The sequence below is a fragment of the Hakea prostrata genome, chromosome 7 (assembly GCF_041222555.1).
Source record: "Hakea prostrata isolate BN-2017 chromosome 7, UWA_Hpros_2, whole genome shotgun sequence".
NCBI lineage: Eukaryota > Viridiplantae > Streptophyta > Magnoliopsida > Proteales > Proteaceae > Hakea > Hakea prostrata.
In genome coordinates this window covers 15012561-15033012 of record NC_142606.1, presented here as the reverse complement: position 1 = coordinate 15033012, position 20452 = coordinate 15012561, and the positions used below count along the sequence as shown (strand labels likewise).

At 36.6% G+C, this 20452-nt stretch overlaps 2 protein-coding genes and 1 non-coding gene across 3 annotated transcripts; all 3 read right to left on the bottom strand.

Annotated features, from left to right (window-relative positions):
• Window positions 1–7935: 7935 nt before the first annotated feature.
• On the bottom strand, window positions 7936–8038 carry LOC149010074 (U6 spliceosomal RNA). Its single transcript, XR_016174868.1, has one exon. It is a non-coding gene; the product is annotated as a U6 spliceosomal RNA (small nuclear RNA).
• Window positions 8039–10804: 2766 nt separating this feature from the next.
• LOC149010073 (salutaridine reductase-like) lies at window positions 10805–12597 on the bottom strand. Its single transcript, XM_089161574.1, has 5 exons — window positions 12456–12597; window positions 12107–12350; window positions 11938–12012; window positions 11630–11809; window positions 10805–11542 (listed from the first exon to the last, which is right to left on the bottom strand). Exons 1-5 carry the CDS (start codon window positions 12488–12490, stop codon window positions 11189–11191), a joined length of 888 nt encoding a protein of 295 aa, XP_089017700.1. The 5' UTR covers window positions 12491–12597; the 3' UTR covers window positions 10805–11188.
• A 5534-nt stretch (window positions 12598–18131) lies between these two features.
• LOC149010072 (salutaridine reductase-like) lies at window positions 18132–19525 on the bottom strand. Its single transcript, XM_089161767.1, has 5 exons — window positions 19446–19525; window positions 19092–19335; window positions 18923–18997; window positions 18614–18793; window positions 18132–18513 (listed from the first exon to the last, which is right to left on the bottom strand). Exons 1-5 carry the CDS (start codon window positions 19478–19480, stop codon window positions 18160–18162), a joined length of 888 nt encoding a protein of 295 aa, XP_089017893.1. The 5' UTR covers window positions 19481–19525; the 3' UTR covers window positions 18132–18159.
• Window positions 19526–20452: the final 927 nt, after the last annotated feature.

Sequence of the window (20452 nt, the reverse complement as noted above, 5' to 3'; positions counted from 1 at the left end):
GAGCAACCATTCTCAGTGAGGCCATTTTAAGTAGAAGTCTGATTCCCAACTCTTGTGATTGGGCAGGGCAAGAGTTTGAATCCCTAGCCAAGGATTAGTGTCAGGGAAACAAGGATTGGCTGTTGGCATGTCTGACTAGAGCCCCAGTGTCCTCCCACTGCTCACAAGCTTATTGTTTCATCTATTTTTCATTCAAGTAATACAAAAAATACTGTGCACACATTAAACAAGTGAATTGTTCAAATTCCTGGTTGAAGGTCACATGTGCACTTACAACCACTATTCCATTTCTACTCATCTATAATTGTTTCTCCAAAAAAGCTGTGATACATGCTAATCCACACAGGATCACTATTTCAGCAAAATTATGTCTACTTCAATCAAATCCAAAATGTTATGATTCGGTCCTAATGAGGACATCAGTGAGCAGTTCCGAGTTTACCGACAACGCCGACGTAGAGATCATCCCACGATAGCATCTATGTGGATGGATGATGAGTTCGGAGATTATCGGATTGCTAGGATCCTATGGTTCGATGAGAAACACTGCTCATAGGCAGTTTGTCATATTATTTTCCTTAGTCTAAGTGGGTTGGGTAGTAGTTTACTATTGAAATATTTTAATTTCATGTTTGAGTCTTTATGGGCTGGGCCTAGAGTCTATTTGAGCCCAATTTTGAATTATTTTGAGTTTGGGTTATATTTACAACTTAAGTTGGGGTTATTTTAGGAATTAAATATGTAGGGTTGTGAGTGATCAATTTTTTTTATTTAAACCTTGTATCAAATTCGTTTTTGGCAATCAATGAATGAAAGAATTTGAAAAAAAAGAGCTCACGTTGCTTTTTTTTTTCTCTCTCTCTCTCTCCTAGCGGAACCACCACTTCCCCCTCTCTCTCCTCCTTTCACCCTTATTTCCCACTAGAAAACTTCCCCTTGCTCTCCTCTACAAAGATCTACTCTCTTTTTTCTCAAAAAAGACCTAGTTTCTTCCTCGAAATCTTCTTCTTCTTCCCCAAACCCCACGGTTCTGTTTTTCTTGCAAGAAAAAAAAAACCTTCTTTTCTTTTCTTTTCTTCCCTCTTTCCCTTATACGGCAACTAGTTGTCTTTTGTTAGTCTCCCTTCCCTTCCCTTCTCTTTGTTTCTTTTCTTTCTCTCCCTCTCTCTTATCACCTACTCTCTTTCCTAAGATACGCCATTACTTCAAAATATTATTTTCTCCTTTCCTAGGATTCCCCACTACTTCAAAATATTTTTTCTTTCTCTTATTTCTGTTCTTAGATGCTTTCTAACCCTTGTTTTGCAGCCAGGATCAGCAGGTAACATTTTTTCTCCCAAAATATTTCTTATTTATTCTTTGGCAGTAGTTTTGTTTAGGACAAAAACTTCCCAAGACTCCCTTTACATTGTTAGTTGTTGAATTCCTTGTTAGAAATCTTATATTGACTAGGACAGCTCTATTTTTCTTTAAGTTTCTTAATACCCTTGCATTCAATTTAGTGTTATGGTGCCAAGATCCCCATCCCCTTGTTTCCCTATTGATTCTTGTTTAGTTGTGCTTTTTTTTTGGTAGATTGTTTAGTTGTGCTTACCAGTGAGACTTATTGTGTTTATTTCTCTACTTTAGCTGTCTTACATGCATGATTAATCAGATTTCAAGTGCTAGAAATTCCTTTCTTTACTATCTGTCAAGATTAGGTGTTTAATTCTAAGAGTCTAGTAGCCCACTTTGTAGGTCCCCTAGTTTCTAGGGTTTCTCCTACATCAATTATGGTATCAGAGCCTCGATTTAGAGTGTCAGTACTGCTGGACTTTTAGATTTCGATTTGTTAGAATTGTTGGTTTTAGTTTAGGTGTCTTTAGGTCAGACTGAGTATGGTAGTAACCCGAAGTGAAAACAAATATTCCAATATGACTGGTTCATCAAGTGCCCAATTGACCCATAACCAATTGACCCAGCTGCTCCAACAAACTGGAGAGATCTTAAAGGCCATTCAAACAACTCAAGAGGAATTAAATAACCAAAGGGCAGCACAGGCAGCCTAAGCCACCACCATTCAAGCCATAGAATGTAATGTCCGGACCCTTGAAACACAACTTACAGCCATAGAGGGACAGCAAGAGCAGCATGGACATAATACTCAAGCCAATGGACCTAGGAATGAAAACTATCAAGTGGACCTCCAAAACTTTGACCACCGCCTCGAGGATCTTGATAGAACTAGGGATAATTTCCAAGGTAATGGAAGAGGTAGAGGTCGTGGAGCACGTGGACATCTTGGTCCTATGCATCATGCAACCTATGAGCATGGCAATGCTCTTGACACCCATAATAAAGGGTTTGATATTAGGAGGATAGTCAAGGTAGAGGCCCCATCTTATGATGGCCAAATAGATGCGGAAGTCTTACTAGATTGGATTAGACAAATGAACAAGTACTTTGATTTTTATAATATGTTAGAAGAGGTTCGCTTTAGGTTTGCTAAGATTAAGCTTACTAGGGCTGCCCAAGATTTTTTGACAAAATTAGAGTACCATGAGAACAATCTAGGACTTGAGCAAGTGACCACTTGGGTTGAGATGCAAGAAAGGCTTAAAAGGGAGTTCTTACCTATCACTTATAGGCTGAACTTGTTGAATGAAATGAACACCCTAAAGCAAGGGAAATTAACTGTGACTGAGTACATGGCCAAATTCAATGAACTTAAGATTAGAAGCCGTACTCGTGAAGATGTTGAGCAGACACTTTCTAGATTTATTACTGGACTTAACTCCGATATCCGGTCACGACTTGCACCCCACTTAGTGCAAGATGTCCCTTAAGCCTTTAGGATTGCTCTAGAACTTGAAACGTCCATGAAGACTTTTCCTCAAAAGAATAGCTTTCAGCCCGGAGAATCTAGTTTTCAAAGGTCTACCCCTAACACTACCAATTTCCAAAGACCCCCTATTAATCCACAACACCCAATTGATAACAAGGGTAAAGGCATTTTGGGAAGTCCCCCTATGAAAGCTGGCCAACTCCATGTTTCAAATGCCAAGGATTTGGACATGTTGCTAGGGAATGCCCCAATAGAAACCTTTATGTTGGAGGGCAAGACCATGTGGATTTAGATCAGGATAACAATCAGGAGCCTGAGTATGAAGACCATAGACCAGATGAGGACATATCTGATGAGGATCTTGATATGGTATATGGGTCTAAGCTTGGAGTTGTGCGTTGTATGGTATCACAACCCAAAGATATTGATGATTGGCGACGGGCTAATATTTTTATTACCAAAACTTGCCATCAAGGTAAGAACTGTCGAGTCGCCATAGATAGTGGTAGCTGCATTAATGTAATTGCTCAAAGTGTTGTTTCCAGAATGGGGCTCAAACCAGAGGCTCACCCCAAACTATACAAGGTTGTGTGGGTCAATCAGTATACTATCCCTATAGCCCTTAGGTGTTTAGTTCCTCTACATTTTGCTAGTTATGAGGATAGAGTGAGGTGTGATGTCCTAGAGATGGATGTTGCTCACATCATTCTAGGAGACCATGGTTATATGATAGGGATGTCACTACCTATGGGAAATCTAATATCTGTATCTTTGAATATAAAGGGAAAAAGATCCGATTGACCCCTACCGCCCCAAAAGAGCTTAAGGTTGTGGAGCATAAAGGCAGCACCATCAAACAAACTTGCTCTAAAACACTTGGCATACTAAATCAGCAAGAATTTGAAGTTGAGTGTAAAGAGTCAGGAGTTGTTTATGCTCTAGTTGGCTCGCAAAGTAATCCAGATACACATCACACATCAGACCAATTTGTTAATAGAAGTCTAGAGAACTTGTTGCGTTGTCTTATAGGAGAGTACCTTACTAGTTGGGACCGAGGTCCTTACCCAAGCCGAGTTTGCCTATAATAGCTCTAAGAACCGAACCACTGATTTGTCACCTTTTGAGGTTTGTCTAGGATACCAATCCAAGGCTCCTATAGACCTTATTACAGTTGTGTCTACCTCTAAGACTTCCCCATCAGCCAAGTCTTTTGCACAACACATCTGATTTACATGCAAGTATAAGACAGCGAATAGCACTGAGTAATGATCAATATAAGTCCAAAGCTGATGTGCATCGACAACTGCAAGAGTTTCAAAAAGGAATATGGTGATTGTTAGGATCAAACCGCAGCATTTCACTAAAGGTAAGCGAGCAAGCTACTGCTCCTAGTGCTACGGCTAATGCCTATGTTCTTAACCCTCATGGGAATCAACAATATTTTCAATGTGGAGGACCTTGTCCCCTTCCATGCCTCCAACTCGCATCTTTCTATCCGGATGACCTTGACACCCTTCCCTTTGTTTTTGATGACCCGCTGTAGACCCCTTCATTCCTTCTCTTCGTCCACCTATGCCTAATTTCCCTGAGATAGTTGAAGAGATCCTTGATGAGAGAGTTCACTACAAGGGGAGGTTCGGGAATTTCTAGTTGTGGTGGGGACATCCTGAGATCGCGGACTTGGATCACGATGGCGGAGCTCCGACTTGACCCGGACATGCTGAGTACTACCGAGCCTTTGTTCACCGGAGGTGATTCTTCAAAGTCGGGGAGAGTTGATGAGGACATCGATGAGCAATTCCGAGTTTACCGACACGCCGCGTGGTCATCCCACGACAGATCTATGTGGATGGATGATGAGTTCGGAGATTATCGGATTGCTAGGATCCTATGGTTCGATGAGAAACACTGCTTATAGGCAGTTTGTCATGTTATTTTCCTTAGTCTTAGTGGGTTGGGTAGTAGTTTACTATTGAAATATTTTAATTTTATGTTTGAGTCTTTATGGCTGGGCCTAGAGTCTATTTGGGCCCAATTTTGAATTATTTTGAGTTTGGGTTATATTTACAACTTAAATTGGGGTTATTTTGGGAATTAAACATGTATGGTTGTGAGGGATCAATTTTTTTATTTAAACTTTATATCAATTTCGTTTTTGGCAATCAATGAATGAAAGAATTTGAAAAAAAAAAGAGCTCACGTTGCTTTTTTTCTCTCTCTCTCCTAGCGGAACCACCACTTCCCCCTCTCTCCAGGTAATCTCTCTCTCCTCCTTTCACCCTTGTTTCCCACTAGAAAACTTCCCCTTTCTCTCCTCTACAAAGATCTACTATTTTTTTTCTCAAAAAAGACCTAGTTTCCTTCCTCGAAATCTTCTTCTTCTTCCCCAAACCCTACGGTTCTGTTTTTCTTGCAGGGAAAAAAAAAAAAAACCCTTCTTTTCTTTTCTTCCCTCTTTCCTTTATACGGCCTAGTTGTCTTTTGTTAGTCTCCCTTCCCTTCCCTTCTCTTTGTTTCTTTTCTTTCTCTCCCTCTCTCTTATCACCTACTCTCTTTCTTAGGATACGCCATTACTTCAAAATATTATTTTCTCCTTTCCTAGGATTCCCCACTACTTCAAAATATTTTTTCTTTCTCTTATTTATGTACTTAGATGCTTTCTAACCCTTGTTTTGCAGCCAGGATCAGCAGGTAACATTTTCTCTCCCAAAATATTTCTTATTTATTCTTTGGCAGTAGTTTTGTTTAAAACAAAAACTTCCCAAGACTCCCTTTACATTGTTAGTTGTTGAATTCCTTGTTAGAAATCTTATATTGACTAGGACAGCTCTATTGTTCTTTCAGTTTCTTAATACCCTTGCATTCAATTTAGTGTTATGGTGCCAAGATCCCCATCCCCTTGTTTCCCTATTGATTCTTGTTTAGTTGTGCTTACCAAGAAGACTTATTGTGTTTATTTCTCTACTTTAGCTGTCCTACATGCATGATTAATCAGATTTCAAGTGCTACAAATTCCTTTCTTTACTATCTGTCAAGAATAGGTGTTTAATTCTAAGAGTCTAGTAGCCCACTTTTTAGGTCCCCTAGTTTCTAGGGTTTCTCCTACATCAGGTCCTCATTGTTGCAAATCCATAAGAAAGCACTAGAGAAAGCAATCTTCATTCAAAAGCACAGAAATCCATAAAACAATTCATAATGATAGCACATGCAAATGAAAAAGAAACTTCTGCATTCAAATCCATGACAATTAAAAAAAGGTAGAGGGTGAAGAAGAGGAGCACAGTGGCATGACATAAGACAAGAGAGGGAAAAAAACCCTTCCTATTTCTTTCCCTTTTTTCCTTTTCATGGAAGGGAAGAGGGGGGAGTGTAGGAAAGCATATACAAAATTTGAAGTATAAACCCTCTTAATTTAACATCACCAACCTTCTCCCCCTCCCCCCTTAGGTGGAGGCTGGATTATGTTTCATCAAAGGCCTTCCAACAACCAGCCAAGGCCATTAACATCTGGCTGGTGGAACTTTGTCCCAGCAGTCTCTGGTGAAATAAGCAAACGCTTTTCTCACTAATTCAACCCAATTATGAAAATAACTCAAAAAATTTGGAAGAAGATCCTCAAGGAGCTCACATCAATTAGACAAAGTCAATCTATTTGTAACCAGCTGGGTTTCTCATCCCTGTAATTCAATCAACTTTTCCTTATATAGTATTAACTATGACATCTCAGAAAAGAAACATAGACTTCATAATCGAAAATGAAATAATCATCACAATAATTAGAAAAGTCAAGGAGAAAGAGGATGGAGCCCAAAAGTCTGCATTTAAAGCATGAGAATGAAACATTGAAGCACTTTCAAAAAGGAAAGGCTTAGGCACAACCCTCAGAAGAAATTTAAATGATGAAAATGTTTTCAATACTGCCTACTAGGGTATTTGGCTCCTCTCCTTGAAGAAAATCTCCCAATGAGTGTCCATTAAGTTATAGGATTCAATCACATGCAATATAGTACACGAAGCTGAATCCTATAATTCATTGGGAACTCACTGGAAGATTTCCTCCAAGGAGAGGATCCAAACTCCCTGCTAGGATCATTCATGAAAATGTTGACTCAAAACAAGATCTTGAAATAACTCCATTTGTGAAATTAAAACTGAAAAATAATAATAAAAACAAATAAACCAAGGCTAGAGATACGTACAAAGTTAAATATAGATCACTCTTTGTACTAGTCAAAGCCACCATTGGAGACCACGGATAGCAATTGCGTACCAATGTACCATTCCTATCAGGGTTGATGAATTGGGGCTGCTTCTGAAGAGACAGTAAATTTGATAGTTGAATAGTTGAGAATTGAGACTAAATGAGGTTAGGCTCTAGAAGTACCCGTTTTCCAAATTTGAATGTATTTAAAAGTTTCATAAATTCCTCCGTGTTTTGAATACAAAAAATGGCGATTTCTGGAATGCAATTCGAAGTTACAGTTTAGTCCATGGGAGGATAAAACCAATACTATGGCAACAGAAGTACAGCAGAAATAGTGGGAAACAAATATAATAACCTTAACTAAGTTTCTAGAAATTATTTAGTTGATTGTCTGAGTCTCTGAACGAAATACTAACACACAAATTAGAACTTCAACAGGAACATTAAGCTAATCAAAATATAAATGCCAAATTAGGTTGCAAATTACTTACCGTTTACTACACAAAGCTGTCATAGTTCGAAGCTCGGAATATACCTAAACCTAAAAGCTAGAGAAAAGGAAAACTGCAAGGAAAGAAAACGAAAATTTAGAACTCAACATCATCAAAGTTCAGATTCACAATTAGAACTTACTCTAAAACTCAAAACGATTCGAATAGAAAAACAGAACTAAATAGAATGGGAATGCGCCAAAGAACTTACTCTAAAACTCAAACGATTCGAATAGAAAAACAGAACTGAATAGAATGGGAATGCGCCAAAGAACTTACTCTAAAACTCAAACGATTCGAAGAGAAAAACAGAACTGAATAGAATGGGAATGCGCCAAAGAACTTACTCTAAAACTCAAACGATTCGAAGAGAAAAACAGAACTGAATTGAATGGGAATGCGCGAAAAAAACACAAAAAAATTTGGACCATTTCTCGATTTGTGCGTGTCATCCTTGCGCAGGGGCCATGCTAATCTTCTCTGTATCGTTCCAATTTTATCGGATGTCTCCGAAGAGACAACATTCAGCGCGCAGAGAAATCTATTTATTCAGCAAAGCAATCTTGTAGGTCAGCCATATGGGACTAATAAAGTTGGGCTTGGGTATTTTGTTGCGTGTTATTTTAATGTGGGTCATTGAATTATCCTAGGGGTGTCAAAATCTAATTCGAACCGGATCGCTATGCCAACCAGTCGGACCGCTCGGGCTGTGTGGGGCCCTCGCCCGGTGGCCCGCCCATGGTTGGGCGGCCTGGGCCCGCCCCCGTTTGCCGGCTCGCCCCCGTTAACCCATTATAAAGAATAAAATAACATATTTTAATGTAAAAGACAATAAAGCCCCGTTCCTTGTTTCCTAATTGATTTGCTTTGGAATATGCAACACAAGCTTGTCAAAGCTTTCGCCTTTGGAGATGGGTTTAGAATATATGCGTGCTTTCTTTGAAAATCTTTTAATGCTTTATTTTGATTCATTTTTCAAGTATCGAAGGGGGAGGAAAATAGCGGACCCACTAAATTCATCGATGCGCTTTCTTTTGTATTTGTTTTATAGTTTTATTTCTTTGTAGAAAAAAATTGGTTTTGACCACACAAAGACTTGAAGATAATTGAATGCTTTGTGTTCCTACTCTTGATAATTTCCATATCACAAGTCAACTACCTAAGCCCCCCTTGTCCATCTCCATCCGTTCCGCCCGCGCTCACGCGGGTTTTTCCTGGGCGTGTTTGGGCTGGGTGTTTTTCAGCCGCGGGGGCCCCCCCGATCGTTGACACCCCTTAATTATCTAATGGTTCAGATGTTAAGGTATTTCAGGTAATTACACATTATATACTTACAAAAATTTGCCCTTAATTTAATTGAAGATGATAACTTCTTTACAATGTTGGGAAAAAATGAGAAAAACTCTAGCTTATATTCTTTCATGTTCCCCCCCCCTTTTTTTTTTTTTTTTTTTTTTTTTTGGGGAGAGGAAAGAAGCTTCCCCCCCCCAACCGCCGGGGGGGGGGAAGTGCGGGAGCTAGAGAGTAGACTCATCTTCTTAATTGCATAATCATCAAGCGAATCCTAATTTTACCCCGATGTTTCACAATCTTATCATTTCTAAAATCCATCAAGCGAAACCTAAGGATAAGGACACGCTCCAACACCTAATGTAATCTCTCTCTATCTTATTTCCATATCTCTCTCTTTTTGTCCCGATAAGAAGATCAAAACTGAAGTTGTGTTCTATGCGTTTCCAACTACGGTTTGTTATCAATTTGTTATATTGGTATCAAGTATTGTATCGGTCAGGTGATTTTAAGAGATGTATTATCCCATATCGCGTATTATATCATTCTAGCTAATTGATTCTAGTGCAATTCAATAGAGAGACGTATCGAGTGTATTGTATGTGTTGTGTCAAATTAAATACATATCATCTAGTATAGTATGTCGATTTTGCTTCAGCGCTGCGCACGGCCCTAATGAAGCCACATGATCAGATTTAATTTGAGCCATTGATCTTCGACATGTGAGTTTAAAACAATTTTAAGTGAAGTAATTGGTTCGGCTCATGCGGTTCGGTTAAGCCCGTTCAAACCAAACCGATTCAAATCCTTAGAACCGAAGCATTCAAACATGCCAAATCGAAATATTGTTTCCCTCTTCTTCTTCATTCTCGTTCGAGCCTAAACACAAAACAGGAGAGAGTCTGCAAACTGGAGATTTCTGAGATCTAGTTTCTCCGACGACGACGAGTTAGGGCTCCTAAAATCTGCAGCATGAACAGAGAGAGAGGGCTGCGTCTTCTGCAAACGAGATTCTGAGAGAAAGAGAGAGGTCAAAATTGAGGGAAAAACAGGGTTTTCTTCGTTATTCTTCTTTGCTCCATCCTGCGAACCTTCAAACGCTTTCTGCATTTCACTTCCTTGGTAAGCTGGAGGAGAAAGAGGATGAGCAAAGACTGTGAAATGAGATTTTGAATTTTTGTTTGGTCTTTACAGTTAAATCTTTCGCTCCATTCACAATCGAGCAAAAGGCAACCACTTCATGGAATGCAAAGGGAAAAACATACTGTAGGTACTCAACAGTGGTGACAAATGTTTCTGGAAAGATTGTGACAGACCTGAAGAAATTGAATGGCAAAAATTGAATTGTGGAGGTTACGCGGGGTTCCATTGAATTAATATTGATGCGTACTGTGGGAATTCTTTAATACTGCTGGTTCACTTTTAAGGAAACTTTTAAGTAAATCTAACATGGAGGCCTTGATGGAATTGATAGATCAGCCACAACAAGATTTCGAAATGGGTGAGATCGTGAAATACAGGGGCAAGATCAGGGTTTGCATATGCCACGGTTAGGGTTCATTAAATCTCATTTCTTCCCAAAACTATGAAACAAGGGCTAGCGTTCAATCTCATTTTCCCCCCAAATTGTGAAAGAAGTCTTTATTTGTAATTTAATTTACAAATTTTAAGTTTAACATGTCTAATTACTACGATACCCTAACATGTTTACCCTTAGATTGTTCAATAATGTGTCACAATATTATGCATGCGCGGCTACATCTTGGGCTCGGTAGATCGACAAACAATGTCAAATGTATATGTATGCCAATGGTGGGTTATTTGATTTAGTAGCTGCAATCCCGATCGGCAGTCTTGGTTGAATGATTCCACCAGCATATTCTAAACTGTTTCCATATCTGTCTTGCATATTGACATTTCAAGAAAATATGATCCATATCAGCCATATCGGATGAGCATAGGTAACAAATATCTGGAATATCACATCCTCTGTTCTTGAGCAAGTTTGGTGTGGGAAGCTTCTGATGATGGAGTAACTTGGTAAAACATTCATTTGTTGAAATTTAAGAGAGATACAAAAAGATTATTGTTTATAGAAAAGAAAAAAACGATAATTGATGGAGCACAAGGTTTGATATGAACATCGGATATAAAAGAGAGGAAGGAATTCAACAAAAGGTGGATATTTTTCGCTGAAAGGTCTTTTTGTTAAAGATAAAGAAAACATACATCGTCTGGATAATATGATCATATCCTCTAACTATAAAGAGAGCAGAGAAAAGGATCAACCCACTGATTGCCACCACAACTAATAAAATCTAAACTTATGCAGCCACAGAAGTTGCCAAAAAATCTACCATAATGGAAGACCCACTAAGATTAAAAGGTAAATGCTTCTTTCTGGAAAAAGAAAAGGCCAGAAGGGCCATCATCAGGCAATAAAGCCAACTTCACAGGACCTGCTGCACCTTCTTCAACACTACAAGTCCCTGTGTTGTAGTTAATGTCTGTTCTAACATAACCAGGGCAAACACAATTTATGCGAAACTTGGGGAATTTCCTTGCCAGAATCCTTGTGTAGGCATTTATAGCTGCTTTTGAAATTGTATAGGCTGGCCAGCCATTAGTTTCGTTCAAATTCTTTAGAAACTTGTTCAATACATCGTCCACTCTTTCTTCTGTCAGGCCATTTTCATTGCTTAGCACTTCTTTGGCCCATGTGTCAGTGAGATACTGCAATCAAAACATTCCCTTGAGATCAGTTTATAAAGTAGATTTGCAGAGTTGAGTTTGTGAAACTCTCTCTCTATATATATATACCTGTAGCCGCCCCAAAGATGATGAAACATTAACAATTCTTGGCGAATCAGAGAGTTGAAGCAGGGGAAGAAGTGCTTCAGTCACTCTTTTGGTGCCATAGTAGTTTGTTTGCAAACCTTCTTCAGCTGTTTCAAGGGTCTGTATTGCTAGTTCACCGTACTTGGCAGTCCAAACTTCCACCTGCATCAGTAGACTAAAAAATGCTTAGGTATCTCAAGAGTATCGTAAAATCATTTCAGGATTCTGAAGTGCATAAGAAGGTTAAGATGTAAATGCCAAATTGTTTTGAATTGTAAGCAGAGACTTACAGGACCATGTAGTGCCATCACGACCCTTTCTCCATCATCATCTAATTTAGTTCCAACAATTCCAGCATTGTTCACCTGCAATTCATAAGTTTCAACCAACATCAGTCTGCAAGCTAGTGAGTTATATTGAGCAATTAAATATATTGATCATATATGTTCCAAATGTTACCAAGATATCAAGCTTTCCGAACTGGGTTTTGATGAAATCAGCCAAGGAAGCAATACTAGCAGGGTCCTTCACATCGAGTTGATGAAAAACCACATTAGAGAGTCCAGATCCCATGAGCTTCTCCACAGCTTCAACACCCTTCTTGTCATCTCTAGCTGTCAACACGACCGAAAAGCCAATAGTGGCCAACTGGCGACATATCTCAAATCCAATCCCCTTATTAGATCCTGTAACGACTGCCAATCTGCAACAGAGAAGTAGATTTTAGATTAGTTCGTTGGATTCTTACACAGATTTCACAAGATATAAAAGAAGGAAAAAAAAAGAGAGATCGAGCTGAAATTGTTACTTCTTTGTCGCAGAATCTATGTTGGTTTCTGCCATTTTGGATTATGAACAACTGCTATCCCTAGATGAACTCAAACGATAACACATGTACCAACGCACTCATACGGTCATACCATATATTTATAATTAAGCGGGAATGGTAAGAAGATGGATTCAACAATGATCTCAGGAATAACATGAGTATAATATTGTAATGACTAGTGAGTATAATATTGTAAAGGATAAGTATCTGAATTTGAATTTGAATTTTGACTGGAAAAGAATAATTAAAAATTTGAATTTGAATTTGAAGTTTAGGTGGGGTGGGAAAATTCAAATTTTGAATTTGAATTAGAATTCCAGGTGGAAATGGTGGTTAAGAGGTTGAGTTGCAAAGGAAAAGTTGGTTTCTTCAAAAACTATATGTCTAGAGATATAGGATCGACCAAATATATTTTATTTTAAATTTTAAGACGCGATGAATGACGCGAGAATGATAATGATATGTTGTTGGTTCTGAAGTTTCTGGAGTTGGAAATTTGAAGTTTGATTTCAAATACTTGTTCATTGATCATTCATGACATCATTTAACTGTAACTTTATCCGCACAGGTGTATTTGTAGATGATTTATGTTGAAGTATACATAAATTTGGGAGTTTTACTGTTCACGTGAACAGTATTATGCTATTGTTTTGATTATATTTTCTATTTCTAATGTGGAAATCTTGCTACATAAGTTTTGAGAGTTTTTAGAAAGCATAGTTTCTATTTTAAGAGTTAGGAAGTTACTAAAGTCATAATATTTTGTTTCCTTCTTCTAGAGGACAATTACTTGTCTCTCAAGTTGTATTAGATTCATTAGAAGCTATAAATAAAAGTGCTCTGTGATTCTAGACTCTTTAGCTAAGAATCACAGGTCTTTTTTACTGGTTCTTCATCTCTCTTCTCTCTTTTCTCTGTTCAAGTTCAACTGCTATTTTGATTGTTTAAAGCTTGTTTTCTAACAATTTATTTTTTAAGAATAATAAATATCATTAATTGCAAATCTAAGAGGTTTATATATAATTTGCTCTTGCCCTGAAAAGCACACATTTCACTTGTTCACATAACAATTGTATTCGGTTCAGTGTGTTGTATGGCTGCCATACCAACCATATATCCCACCATTGATGAGTCCCCTTTCCCATGGGAAAAACTTGATATCCTGGTAATTTTGATGGAACAGAAACAATATATTTGATCAGTAGAACTCACACTGATTGAGGTTGAAACTCAACGCAGGCGAACAATGCAGGAATTGGTAGAATGAAATTAGACGATGATGCTAACAAGGCCTTAATGGCAACAGATGGTCCTACAAGTCTACTTCACACTCAGGACACTTTGGTATTCCTAGCTTGAAATCTGCACTTCACATTTTTAATGTTACTTCAGAAAGTGAAACATGCTTAAACATTTCTCTTATAAATTTTCTTTCAATTTGATGGACTACTTCTATGCTTTCTAATTAAAGATTCCAATTTCAAACCAAACTCACAATTTGTAATAAATTGTTCATTTATTTATTCTCTTCCTCAAAAACAAATGAAATTGAAGAGTTTTTATTTGAATGATTATTGTTGCCCCTATACTTTGATTTTATTACTACTGTATCCTTATACTTTTCAAATCACTAACCCAACCTTTAACTTTGTGTACAATTATTAATGCTCCTTACTGTTAAGTTCCGTTAGTTTACTGATGATGTGGCATCTTTATATTTTTTCAAAAATTTCAAAATACCATTATACTTATCTCTTTACTTATTTACCTTTTTGTCAAATTACAGAGTACTACAGTAGTACTCGTAATTAACTGTGGAGAAAAAATAATCATAATCCATTTTATTCTCCAAAAAAAAAACCACCAAATATAGAAAGAATAATTGAATAAAACTCAAATAAAAACCGAATAGGAAGGAAAATCGTATTCAACTCAATTGGAAATTGAATATCACCTAAAATATTTTCAAAATAAATGAAATTTAGTGAAGGTGGCAAATAAAATCGGATTTGGATTTTGCCCATTTATTTAATTCAAAATAAATGAAGCTTTAGTGAATGCGGGAAACCAAATCGGATTTGGATTTTGCCCATTTCTTTAATATAAAATAAATGAATTCAAAATAAATGAAGTTTAGTGAAGGTGGGAAACCAAATCAGATTTGGATTTTGTCCATTTATTTAATTCAAAATAAATGAAGTTTAGTGAAGGTGGGAAACCAAATCGGATTTGGATTTTGTCCATTTCTTTAAATCAAAATAAATGAAGTTTAGGGTAAAATTGACATTTAATTTGGTTTTTATAAATGGGGTAGCATCGTCTTTTGATTTTTTTTATTTTAATGAAGGACAAAGTAAACATTACATGTTCAAACTTAATAGCTACATAACACCGTTATAAGGAAGGGAGAGGCAATAATAATTTTGTAAAGAGCAGGGTTTTAATAGTAATAAAGTTAAACTAATGGGGCAACAATAATTATTCCTCTCTTTTTTTCATTTTTTTGATTAAAAAAAATTAATTATTGTTAGAATGACACAAAGAAATTACAAACACAATCAAGAACAAAAAAACAAAAACAATAGACAAAACACAAAGATTCAACATGGTTCACACACCAACTCAATATGCTACCTCAATGAGCGAAGAAAAAAAACTTTCGTTATGTAGAAAAGAAAAGAAAATTAAAGGAGACAAAATGGCGTTACAAAACTCTCATCTAAAATCCTTCTCAAATCTCACAATAACTTAATAAGAGAATATAGGGTACATAATTATAGACCTTTAATTTGGTAATGAGTCCAATCGGGTTGTATCGTATCGGTCCAAGCCCTCTTGTTCCATCACTAATGTCATGAATCGAGCACTTGATCAATAGTGCACCAAAATATGTCAATATGAATCCATCTTTCAAGTCGAGTGCAAGAAATCGGATCACAACATAACTAAGTGTTTTTACTGATGCAGGTCCAAGGCTCTTGGCGAGCCAAATATAATGAATTAATAATATAGACCCCTAAAACTACCAATGAATGCGTGCAAACAAACTACTATGGTACCAAAAAAAGTGACCTCCTTCCCCTCCTTCAGCTATTTGATTCTCCAAGAATCGTCAATGTTTCATCATCTTTACAAACTCAATTAATCAAGTTAAGAAATTTAAATCCCTCCCTTATAAATTTCTTAATGTAGGATAACAAGATTAATAACTGAGTTTATAAATGATCTTAATTAAAGGAATGTAATGTTGCAGATATCCCCAACACATTTGCAAAAGAAGTGCTAAATAAGCGATGAAGATGCATGGCCTCACAGAAGAAAGAGTAGTTGATGAGTTGACCAATTTTCGAGGCAAAGACTTCTTTCCCTACACAAATGTCCAAAGCAGCAATAACTGCCTACACAGATTTTGGCAAGTAAGTTCCCTAGATTTTCGGTAAATTGTGTCTGGCCTGGTTATGTTAAAACAGACATCAACAACAACACTAGGATATTTACTGTTAAACCAAATCAATGAAAGGAATAGTTTTAGATCATTTACCTTAGTGATTTTCTGCAATGGATCTAGACACGGGAGGTGTCTCTTTACGTTCCCTTTCAGCTTGTGAACTCTATAGGTTATTTCCACGCTTCCACGCTTCCAAATCGGTGAAGCACGTGATGGAGGTTCAGGATTAACTTTAGAGAATTCGTAGAGTATGGGAGAGTATTCTTAATCTATATTTTTGTTTGGTTTTCCATCCCTCTATTTATAATGTTTTCCCTCAACCCTAATTCTTTAATTAGGGTTTTCCTTAGACTCATCTTAGGGAGGGAATATTAGGTCATCTTTAGACTTAATTAAATAGAGGTTTAGTCATCTTAGACTACATAACCATCTTGCCGCCACCTATGGCGTAAATTGTAGTGGGACCCACCCACTAATATTAATATTTACTATTAAAAAAGGTGCAGCTGGTCCTTTGAAGTTGGCTTTGCTGCCCATTATGGCCCTTCTGGTCTTTTCTTTCCACCAAAACGTATGCCAACCTTTTAATCATACATGATCATAAATAAATAAATTAAATAATTTTGTTGAGGATGAGTTGCACATTAAGGGGGGGAGCCATCATGATTTTTCTATCCGTTGTCTTTACCTTAAAAATTTTCTTCAAATGATAAGGGTCACGTGCTGAAAATCTCAAACTAGAAAGAGAGTTAAATGGGGGGCGGCCTAGGGGTAGCTCTGCCCCTGATTAGTCATAAAGCTAGCCCACACATACCTCAAATTCAAAATGATAATGTTTTTGAAGAGAATGAAGTCATCTGATTTTATATAAAATAAAAGTATTCTTGATGATGTAATTGATAAATACATAAACTGACCCGATAAACCTCAAATCTAAAAAATAAAAAAAAAAATAATATATATAGACAACTGCTACCCATTGTCTTTACCTTAAAATTTTTCTTCAAATTGGAGGGCCAAGTCCTGAAATCTCATACTAGAAAGAGAGCTAAATAATAAATAATAAATAATAAATAATAAAAAAGGGTCATTATAAAGAAATTTTAAAAAGTGGGTTCTGCTTGGCCCAGGGTAGCTCTGCCCTCTGATTAGTTGTAAATCTAGCCTAGATACCCCAAATTCAAAATGATAAAAGTATTCTTAAAGATGTAATCGATGTACACATAAACTGGCCAGATGAACCTCAAATTGAATTGTGGATGTTACGTGGGGTTCCATTGAATTAGTAAACACGCGGGGTTCCATTGAATTAATACTGATGTGTACTGTGGGAATTCTTTAATACTACTAGTTCACTTTCTAAGGAATTTTTAGGTAAATCTAACATGTAGGCCTTGATGGAATTGATAGATCAGCCACAACAAGATTTCAAAATGGGTGAGATCGTGAAATCCAGGGGCAAGATTAGGGTTTGTATATGCCGAGGTTACCGTTCATTAAATCTCATTTCTTCCCAAAACTATGAAAGAAGGGGCAGCGTTCAATCTCATTTTTCCCCCAAAATTGTGAAAGAAGTATTTATTTGTAATTTAACATGTTTAATTACTAGGATAACTCAACATGTTTACCCTTACATTGTTCAATAACATGTGTCACAATATTACGCATGTGTAGCTACATCCTGGGCTCGATAGATTGACAATTTATATGCGGCCAAGGGCAAAACCACATCTATATTAATTATATAAAATTCCCTTGAAGATGTAGTCAAGGTACTCATAAAACTAATCTAGATAACCTCATATACAAAAAATATAATATAAATGTATTATTTTTTTATTTTATTTTTTTTAAGTAAAACATTCATTTGTTGAAATTTAAGAGAGATAAAAAAGATAATTGTTTATAGAAAAGAAAAAAACGATAATTGGAGCACAAGGTTTGATATGAACATCGGATATAAAAGAGAAGAAGGAATTCAACAAAAAGGTGGATATTTTTCGCTAAAAGGCGTTTTTATTAAAGATAAAAGAAAACATACGTACATCGTCTGGATAATATGATCATATCCTCAACTATAAAGAGAGCAGAGAAAGCATCAACCCACTGATCACCATCACAACTAATAAAATCTAAACTTTTACCAAAAAAAAAAAAAAAAAAAACTAATAAAATCTAAACTTATGCAGCCAAGAAATTGCCAAAAAATCTACCATAATGGAAGACCCACTAAGATTAAAAGGTAAATGCTTCTTTCTGGAAAAAGAAAAGGCCAGAAGGGCCATCATCAGGCAATAAAGCCAACTTCACAGGACCTGCTGCACCTTCTTCAACACTACAAGTCCCTGTGTTGTAGTTAATATCTGTTTTAACATAACCAGGGCAAACACAGTTTATGCGAAACTTGGGGAATTTCCTTGCCAGAATCCTTGTGTAGGCATTTATAGCTGCTTTTGAAATTGTATAGGCAGGCCAGCCATTAGTTTCGTTCAAATTCTTTAGAAACTTGTTCAATACATCGTCCACTCTTTCTTCTGTAAGGCCATCTTCATTGCTTAGCACTTCTTTGGCCCATGTGTCAGTGAGATACTGCAATCAAAACATTCCCTTGAGATCAGTTTATAAAGTAAACACATCGATGATAGATTTGCAGAGTTGAGTTTGTGAAACTCTATATATATATATATACCTGTAGCTGCCCCATAGATGATGAAACATTAACAATTCTTGGCGAATCAGAGAGTTGAAGCAGGGGAAGAAGTGCTTCAGTCACTCTTTTGGTGCCATAGTAGTTTGTTTGCAAACATTCTTCAGCTGCTTCAAGGGTCTGTATTGCTAGTTCACTGTACTTGGCAGCCCAAGCTTCCACCTGCATCAGTAGACTATAAAATGCTTAGGTATCTGAAGAGTATTGTGAAATCATTTCAGGAATCTGTAGTGCATAAGAAGGTTTAAGATGTAAATGCCAAATTGTTTTGAATTGTAAGCAGAGACTTACAGAACCATGTAGTGCCATCACGACCCTTTTTCCATCATCATCTAATTTAGTTCCAACAATTCCAGCATTGTTCACCTGCAATTGATAAGTTTCAAGCAACATCAGTCTGCAAGCTAGTGAGTTATATTGAGCCATTAAATATATTGATCATATATGTTCCAAATGTTACCAAGATATCAAGCTTTCCGAACTGGGTTTTGATGAAATCAGCCAAGGAAGCAATACTAGCAGGGTCCTTCACATCGAGTTGATGAAAGACCACATTAGAGAGTCCATATCCTTTGAGCTTCTCCACAGCTTCAACACCCTTCTTGTCATCTCTAGCTGTCAACACGACTGTAAGGCCAATAGTGGCCAACTGGCGACATATCTCAAATCCAATCCCCTTATTAGATCCTGTAACCACTGCCAATCTGCAGCAGAGAAGTAGATTTTAGATTTGTTAGTTGGATTCTTACACAGATTTCACAAGATATAAAAGAAGGAAAAAAAAAAAAGAGAGAGATCGAGCTGAAATTGTTACTTCTTTGTCGCAGAATCTATGTTGGTTTCTGCCATTTTGAATTATGAACGAGTGCTATCCCTAGATGATGAACTCAAACGATAACACATGTACCAACGCACTCATACGGTCATACCATATATTTATAATTAAGCGGGAATGGTAAGAAGATGGATTCAACAATGATCTCAGGAATGACGTGAGTAGAATAAATTTGATTTTTGATTTTAAGACGCCATGAATGACGCGAGAATGATAGTGATATGTTGTTGATTCTGAAAGTTTCTGGAGTTCGAAATTTGAAGTTTCATTTCATATGATCATTCATGACATCATTTAACTGTAACTTTATGGATTTTTATTTGCAGCAGCCAGCAGCCGCTGCTGCCAATGGTGACGATCGCGCCACGTAATTAAAATGAGATCGGACGATTGAGAATCAAATGGCTGGATTTAATTATAAATAATATTTTATATTTTTACACTTTAGGGGTTTAAAATTTACTAATTTGCAAAATCATACTCCTAATATAATTGTTCATTAATTAAATCCAATTCCAAACCAAACTCACAATTTGTAATAATTGTTCATTCTCTTCCTCAAAAAAACAAATGAAATTGAAGAGTTTTTTTTTTTTTTTCATTTTTTTGATAAAAAGATTAATTATTGTTAGAATGAACACAAAGAAATTACAAACAAAATCAAGAACAAAAAAACAAAAGCAAAAGACAAAAGACAAAAATTGAACATGATTTACACACCAACTCAATATGCTACCTGAATGAGCTAAGAAGAAAAACTTTCATTATGTAGAAAAGAAAAAAAAATAATGGAGACAAAATGGCGATTCAAAACTCTTATCTAAAATCCTTCTCAAATCTCACAATAACTTAATAGGAGAATATAGGGTATGTAATTATAGACAATTAATCCGGTAAATGAGTATGATCGGATTGTATCGTATCGGTCCAAGCACTCTAGTTCCATCACTAATGTCATGAATCGAGCACTTGATCAATAGCACACC

What these genes read in the sequence shown, in the direction of transcription:
- LOC149010073 (XM_089161574.1), bottom strand. Translation starts at nt 12,490, where the DNA reads ATGGCAGAAACCAACATAGATTCTGCGACAAAGAA. An exon ending in ATAGATTCTGCGACAAAGAA is followed by an intron (nt 12,351 to 12,455) that starts GTAACAATTTCA and finishes TCTCTGTTGCAG; the next exon opens with ATTGGCAGTCGTTACAGGAT. An exon ending in TCGGAAAGCTTGATATCTTG is followed by an intron (nt 12,013 to 12,106) that starts GTAACATTTGGA and finishes TATGAATTGCAG; the next exon opens with GTGAACAATGCTGGAATTGT.
- LOC149010072 (XM_089161767.1), bottom strand. Translation starts at nt 19,480, where the DNA reads ATGGCAGAAACCAACATAGATTCTGCGACAAAGAA. An exon ending in TCGGAAAGCTTGATATCTTG is followed by an intron (nt 18,998 to 19,091) that starts GTAACATTTGGA and finishes TATCAATTGCAG; the next exon opens with GTGAACAATGCTGGAATTGT. An exon ending in CATCTATGGGGCAGCTACAG is followed by an intron (nt 18,514 to 18,613) that starts GTATATATATAT and finishes TTTTGATTGCAG; the next exon opens with TATCTCACTGACACATGGGC.